General features: G+C 54.0%; 1 protein-coding gene across 1 annotated transcript in view; it reads right to left on the reverse strand.

Annotated features, from left to right (window-relative positions):
* Positions 1-1,309: 1,309 nt before the first annotated feature.
* Positions 1,310-7,897, reverse strand: part of FAT2 (FAT atypical cadherin 2) — a 57,031-nt gene continuing 50,443 nt past the window's right edge. The window contains exons 21-25 of the mRNA XM_010022002.1: positions 7,156-7,597; positions 4,651-4,804; positions 2,825-3,417; positions 1,959-2,042; positions 1,310-1,842 (exon numbers count right to left, since the gene is read on the reverse strand). Of these exons, the coding sequence (XP_010020304.1) occupies positions 1,310-1,842; positions 1,959-2,042; positions 2,825-3,417; positions 4,651-4,804; positions 7,156-7,597 (1,806 nt within the window). The remainder of the gene's footprint in view (positions 1,843-1,958; positions 2,043-2,824; positions 3,418-4,650; positions 4,805-7,155; positions 7,598-7,897) is intronic.

The raw sequence follows: 7,897 nt of genomic DNA on the forward strand, positions 1-7,897 counted from the left end.
TGGGGCTGGCCCTGAGGGATCCTCAGGGCTGGGACCGTCCCCCCTCATCAGTCACTGATGGGGTCACTTGGCACCAGTCTTGGAAACTGAGATGGATAATGCTCTCCAGTTGACAATGAGCCCTGTCTTGCTATTTTGGTACTTTGAAGGAGATGCTGGGATCCAAGAAAAGCTGTTATTCCCTGTGCTGGAGCTGGACAGTGATGTCCTATTTACAAGGAAATCCCTGAGTTACCAAATATAATCATAGTAGTAAAAAAATCCAAACTCTTTTAATACTTTCCAAAAATTGACAACAAAAAAAGTTACATCAAACAACCAACCAAAGAAAACCTCTCACAAAGCAACGATACATTTCCAAGCACAGGGACATACGGACAAACCCACGCTCAGCAGCCTCGGTGCCCTGCCACAGCCATGTGGTGCTGGTCAGTCTTTCTGGGACACGCCAGGGAGCCCCATCCGGGTGGCAGGACCATGCACTGCTGTGTTCAGCGTGGGACCATGACAGCCATGGGCACATGTCAGTGCTCACGTCCTCAGGGCAGGGTCTCCCTTATTCCCAAGAGCACAGCCTGCCTGGGCAGGGATCGTGCTTTGCTGCTGCACTGGTTTGAGTCTGTGGGTGGTTCCTGGTGTGATGAAGCTTCTTGCTTGTTTTTAATACAGAAATGGGCTTTTTTTTTTTTTTCTTTTTCTTTTTTTCTTGGACTTCTGCTGGCCAAGTGAGGGATGTGCTGATGGGACCAGCCGCATCCCCTCATCTCCCTCCCTGCATCAGGGAGCAGACATGGAAGAGGGTTTGCACCAGCTGATCCATTCCACCGGGCAAATTGTTGGCTTGATGCAAGCCCTCGGAGCCAGAGCAGGGTAGCTCTGCTATCCCACATGGGGCATTCCCAGGCTGTGCATCACTAGTCCTTTTGCACCTTCTCCACCATGACTGCTGCCATACCTGCAGTGCTTGCCCTCCTCCTCATCCCTGTGGCCAGGGAGCCTGGGGTGGGAGGAGGTGGCATGCTGCGGTCCTGCTTGGTATCCGAGAGAGTCCCCTTGGCAAGGAGGCAGGTTAGTCATTGGCATCCCAGGAGCATCCTGTGTGTCCGGGCAGTGGCTGGAGCATTTCCCCTCCATTTGCAGCAGGAGCACGGTGTGGGGAAAGATCCAGCCAAACTACAACCCAGCCATGCAGGGGGAGATGCTGCAAGGTGGGGGAGACACATTAAGCCTCCCTTCAGCAGCACATACCAGCCCCCTGCACACTGTTCTGCACGGAGATGCGCTTCTCATCTCGAGCATCATCCCCCTGTTAAAACATCACCTCCTCGCAGCTCCCGTAGTCGCTCTCCACCATGTCGGAGCCCTCGTAGTTGGGGGGTGGAAGGGGCTGTGCTCGGATGCTGGGCTGGTGGCCCACCTCGCAGTCTGCATATGAGGGCTGGGCCACGCTCAGGCGCATGCTCACCCGCTTGTACCCGGGGTCAGGCTGGTATGGGACACCCTCGCCCTGCACCAGTTGTGCTGGGTAGTAGCTGATGGCTGTGTATTCGTTCTGGCACTGGGAGGCTCCCATGTCCACGGGGCCGAGTGGCAGGAAGTCCTCCAGGTTCTGGTTGCTGTAGCGGGGCGGGATGGGGGCCCGCTTGTTGCTCTGGTCCAGCGGGAAGGGGAAGCCCCCATAAAGAGCAACCGGCTCCGTGTCTGCCGGTGGAGGAGGAGGGGGGGGAAGAGGAGGGTGGGAGGAGGATGCGGGGGGACCTTGAATGATCTCGTAGTGGGAATATTCCTGGACATCTGATGACAGGTACCGGGGGGGCCAGTAGGTTGTTTCTGCTGGGTAGACTGGAATAAGAGAGAGTTGTGTTAGCTGTAGTTCAAGCTGTTGTTTTCCCTCTCCTGCTCTCCCGCTAATTCCTTCTGTGGGGGAAGAGGAGGGTGGGAGGAGGATGCGGGGGGACCTTGAATGATCTCGTAGTGGGAATATTCCTGGACATCTGATGACAGGTACCGGGGGGGCCAGTAGGTTGTTTCTGCTGGGTAGACTGGAATAAGAGAGAGTTGTGTTAGCTGTAGTTCAAGCTGTTGTTTTCCCTCTCCTGCTCTCCCGCTAATTCCTTCTGTGGACCCTGAGCCTGCAGGAGATGTGACACACCAGGGAAGAGAGATGTAGGGACAGGGGAGCTGTAATTGCTGCTTTGGGAATTGAGGGGACTGCTGTGCTGAAGCAGTGTTCCCACCAGCCTTTAGCCATCCACTACTCTAGCACCCAAAAGATACACTTCATCGTGCCGTTCAGATGCAAGAAGCTTGCATGATGTAGGGATGGGGCAGAGCAAGTGATCCACTGGATCTCTCCTTTCCCTGTAGTTACTCTTGTGAACTCTCTTCTAGCAGTGTACATTGGTGATGAATTCCTGCATGGAGAAAAGCAGTAACCTTGCTGTCTGGAGCTATGCAATGTGTTTCCCTGAGGGTGAGATCCCTCTGCCTACAAGTATCGAAGTATTTTAGAGAACTAAAACTCCCTCTGACTTTTAGGATCTTAAGTTTCAACCCTTAACTTCACTATTCTCTTTTATAGGGTCTTTTGACCCAGGATGTGTGGGAATCCAGGCTATGCATTAATGTTTTCCCTGCTGATTGTGTATGAAATTGAGGAGGTTAAAGCTGAAAACTGGGATGTACTGGTGAGGGCTTGGGCACCATTTGCCTGTTTTGCCTGGCTTTAACCAACACCTTTGGTCCCTCGTGCTTGCAAACCTTAAAGCCACTTCACAAGGGGAAGAGGGATGTCTAAGAGCAACAAAAGCCAGTGTCTACTGACCCATCTCCTCCCTGGCCCAAGTGCACTTGATGAAGGACTCGTTGTCGGAGTTGGAGGGGGGTGCAGCAGGGGGCAGGTTGGGTGCCACGCTGCACACGATGGTGCCCCTGTGCTTCGGGGCATTGGCCGAGTTGAAGGTGACGAATTCGGGGGTGTTGGTGGGTTTGCGCTGCTCCGGCGTGCCCCGGTCCAGGTTGTTGTGCGCTGCATCGCTGAGGATGTTGAGCTCGATGGGTGGCACAGCCTGAGTGCCCACACCTACGCTCTTGGAGAACTCGCTCTTGGAGAGCAGGTCAGGGTCCTCCCGCGCCACGGGCTTGTGTGCCTTGGCCCGGTGGCGGTAGCGCTTGCGGATGAGCACGAAGGCCACGGCCAGGATGGCCACCCCCAGCACGCCGGCCACGATCTCTGCGATCTCCTCGGGGCCCACTGCCCACTGCGTAGGCACGATGGCCGGGGTGATGATGGGCTGCGTGCAGTAGTCCCCCTGGTAATCTGATGGGCAGATGCAGTGCACCGAGCCCTGGCTGCTCACGCAGCGCCCGGAGTTTCGGCATGGGTTGTCTTGGCATTCCTCAGCCAGCTTCTCGCACCTGTAGGGAGGAGAAGATGGAGACAACCACAGTCAGCCTGGGGATGCAGCATCCTGCTCAGGGTTCTGACTTATATCAGCTAAGGGTGCTCCATCCTTGTCTGCTCTCTTTCCTTAGATTCATATTTGCCTCTCTTAGCAGAGGACCATGATCCTTGAGTATAAAATGATGCTTTTCAGGGGGATATGTTTTACAGGATGGTCCTATTTTTCAGTCATATGCAACAAATTAAAATGGGGGGTGTCCTGCCTCAGAGGATTATTTGGACATTCTAGGGATAACACTGCATAGAGAGATGCTCGTGCCCTGTTAAATTAAGGGAGCACAGTGTCACTCTGAAAGTGTGTTAACGTCTTATGAAGCCTCATATGTCCTTCAGGCTCTGTGGGGGTCTCGGGATGATCTGTGGATGTTTGCAGGTTGCAGTGAACATTTGGGGAACATCTAGCCTGAGAAGTGCTGATGCACCCTTGTTGGGGAGGCTTGTTTGGCATCTTAAGGATCTGCAGAACTGGGACTGAATTTCTGATTCTCTGTCCTGCTCCACCCCACACAACCTAAAAGTTCCCCAACAGTACAGGGAACCTTTCCTTCCAACTGTGACGGGCTCCCCCTGCTAGGGGGAATGTGCAATGCTCTGTGGGCTTTCCTTCCTTTTCTTGTTACTGAACAAACTCTGTGAGGTTTGGGCTCCTCTTTCTTAGTGTTTTTGGGTGCGTGAGCTCGTGGTGCTGCACCTGAACGACTGGTGATTTTGGATATCACGCTGCCGCCTAATGCCCAGCTATATGCTTTCAGTCCAAAAACAGCATGAATAATTTGTGGCACTGATTCAAAGGATCAGTGCTCATCCTGGCTAAATGGGGCAGAGGGATGAGCTGGATGTGATACTGTTAGAGCTTGTGCTGGGTATCCCTCACCATGCTGGGCTGGAGGCAGGACAGGGGGGCTCGGAGGGGCATTCAAAGCATCTGTGAAGAGAGGAGATTCTTCTGCTTTCCCTCCTGCTCAGAGGAGATGAGCACAGAGAGGCAATGACCACTTGATGGCAGAGCTGTTTATGTCCTAGTCTACTCAGCTCTGCCTTTGAACGCAATGCTCAAGTACACACAGTTTGCAACTAGTCCGTGTCTGGACCTGGTGAGCTCCAGAAATGTGCAATGGTTGTTGGTACAGGCCATGTTTTCACCCTTCAAGGGATGTCACCCATCCCAAAGCCTTCCTGGACCTTACCTTTCGCCCAGGTACCAGTCAGGGCAGTGGCAGGAGTACCCGGTGGCAGAGAGGATGCAGGTTCCCCCATGCAGGCAGGGCTTGGACTCGCAGGGGCTGTCCCCTAGCTCACAGTGCTCACCGGAAAACAGCCCAGGGCAGATGCAGGTGTAACCTGGAGAGGGTGAGAGAGTGGCATATAGAGACCATATCCATATGGAACAACTAACAAGAACAGGAGGAGCAGTGCCTGGTGCTGGTGGCACGCACAGAGGGCTCAATCTGGCTACCTAAGCATAGGTACTTGCTGCTGCAGAAGGTGCTGTGGGGCACCCAAGCCATCCATGGAAGGCTGGTGGGTACATTATAGGACCTGGAGCAGTTCCTGGAGGGTGGGTGTCCACTCTGGGGCAATACAATGGCACTACAAAGCTATTTAAGCAACAAGTCAAGCCTGTGCTCTCCTGACACGGACCCCCTCCTGCCAGGAATGCACCCAGGGTGAAGCTTTAATGCATGGAGAAGCTAGGGATAAAAATCAGGCTAAAGGAAGGGGAGCCTGGCTGGCTGATTCATGGTTTCTGACTCTGCTAAATGCAATCCTCTGTACCTTATTGTTCCCTGAAGTGTTTAGTCCTGCGAGTTCGCATGGAATGAAGCGCCTGTCTCAACATGTCAGGTTTCTCTTGCCTACAGGAGGTGTCTGCTCGCAGCCAGAGAGAAACCCTGCGTAGCTGGGGACTCGGAGGGGGCTGCTGCTGTTTGCCTTTTTGGCTGCTGTTTAATGTAGCCCTAAGGATGGGAATGTCCCTGGCTGTGCCGAGCTCCTGCTAATCCTGCTGGTGGTGCCGCACGGGAAGTTCAGAGTTTCCACCTTTCAGCACGCTTGAAAAGTGCTACTTATCCACAGGTTAAACATCCCTGCTTTAGAGAACAGGGTGAACAAACATAGACCTGTTTCCGCATGCGTGTTAGTGGCTGTACAACAAGGATGTGCAGCAGGTGCTGGACACTGCCTGTGGGGCTGCGTGTGCCCAAGCACGCGTGTTCCTGTGTGCGGGGGTTCACACGTGTTGGAGCTGTGGTCCTGAGCGCTGTGGTTGATGTGGCGGCTGGTCTGGCTTTGACCCTTCCCGCACGGATGCGTTCTCACGCGGACACGTGGCGCACCCGGGCTCGCCTGCACAGACGTGTCTTTGCCTGTGCAGGTAATCCCACGCCTGAGATCCCTGCACACAGCTTTGCATAACCTTGTGCTGTGTGCCCGTGGTCTACAGGAGCGAGCCCACAACGCTTGAGGCAGGCAAGCACCTCACAAGCTAAACATCCCTTGAGCACCCCCTTCCCTGCAGCAGTGCCCTGCGTGTTTCTGCCTTGGGGCCATGTCCCACAGGCTCTTTCCTGGGCAGATGGGCCATTTGATCACATTGGAAGGAAACTATGTAAAGAGCACTGGATGGTTATTAGATTATTAGTGAGTGACTGATTTCCTCCTCCCTGCTCCTATTGTATGCTCTCTGCAAAGCAAGCAAGTGATGCCTTGACTTAGAGCAGAGTTGTCACCTCATAGGCTTTGAGCCCCTTCCGTCCCAGCCAAAGGGGTTTTCTGTGTGGAGGATCTCCAGGCTAAGGTGAGGTGTGATGCCAGCTAGGCTAACTGTTCAGTACAGATGTACCTCATGTCAAACAAGTTCACCTGAACCAGGCAGCTGCTGAGTCGACAGGGCTGGGAATCTTGTTCCCAGAGGCTGCGGGCTGAGCAGGAGGAGGTGTGCTCCCTCCTCTGTCCTCGCCTGCTCGCCAGGCAGGGTGTGGGATTTGGCAATGGACCCAAAGAGCACAGAGCTGCAGGAGGAGCTTCTGCCCCACGTAGCAGCCTGGAAAACACTCCTCTGCCCCAAGTATGGGCCAAGGTGCACACAGTATCTATCTTGATAGACCCTGTGATGAAGCTTGGTGCAGGGAGACCCTCTGGTGGGAGGAATGTGGTGGTGGTGAGGCTCCCTTGGACAGAACCTGGTATCAAACCTCAGCTGAGCACATGCACCCAGTGTTAGCCTGAGACTCCTGGATTTGAGCTTACGGTTTTCCCATATCCCTTCCCATAGCCCTGGGGAGCCACTGACTGCAGTGGGAATAGACCAAGATCTTGTCTTATTTCTGCCCAGATACCATCGCTGCATGATCCCATCTTGCCTGATTCCAGCTTTGCTAAAGGCTTCTTAAGCAAAGAGGATGCAGAACGGTGGGTGGAATTTCTATTTGCATCTGAGTTTTTGGCAATGCTGTGCTCTCCTAGGTCATGCACACTTCTTAGAAAGACCTTCCTGCCCTCCGGGCCATGGTCCCATTGGTGAGAGCCAGGAGGAGGATCTTGCACCGCCCAGGTGCTGCTGCTCTGAGTCAGCTATCACTTGAGGACCCCCTGGACCTCTGATTCTCCTTGGAGCAAGCCCTCGCATAGCGATGAATGAAGAGGTTGCATCTTTCCCTCCCCTATTTGCTCTGTGTGGGATGTTCACATACCTCCTCCATGAGTTTCGGAGCACATCCCATTGTTGAGGCATGGGTTGCTGCTGCAGGCACCGGTGGGGGAGCAACACTGCTTTATCCCCACCTCCTCCACAACTTCCTTTGACTGCCCTTTCCCGGGCAGGAGAACCACTTCTCTGCCGTTGATTGCAACCACATCCAGGCAGCCCCTGAACCCCCACGTGACTCTTTGGGACTGGGGCGAGTGCCGGAGGCCCCCAAAAAGCAGGTCTCGTCTGCTCTGGGACACACTACAGGACCCAGGCAGCTGCAGAGAAGCGTTTCCCAGGCCGTCGATGAGCAGGCGGATGGATGTGTTCTTCACCTCCAGGAAGACCGAGTGCCACTCGCCGTCGCTCACAAAACGTGAGGAGGAGAGGTTCCCAGTGTAGTTCCCCCGGCAGCTGTACCCAAGCTGAGGCACTCCATTAACCATCTGCAAAACACATCCCAGAAGCCACAGTTAGTTGTGATACAGATACCTGTCTTCATAGAGGCTTTCAACTCTTCTACCATGTGTTCCCCTCTCTCCCTGCCTAAGCACTGAGAGTCAAGATGAATCCCAACTTTCAGACTCCAAGAATAACTAGCTGGCCAAGTCAGACACCTTCACCCCTATTAAGCTATGTGTGGGTCAATTAAAACCTGTTTAAGTGACAGCAACCTCCTTTTATTTCACAAAACACCTTCATCTCTCTGGCACAATTTCACCCATGGTCCTTCCCTACTTCTGACC

Source organism: Nestor notabilis, unplaced genomic scaffold, assembly GCF_000696875.1.
Source record: "Nestor notabilis isolate BGI_N333 unplaced genomic scaffold, ASM69687v1 scaffold22539, whole genome shotgun sequence".
In the NCBI taxonomy this organism is placed as follows: Eukaryota; Metazoa; Chordata; class Aves; order Psittaciformes; family Psittacidae; genus Nestor; species Nestor notabilis.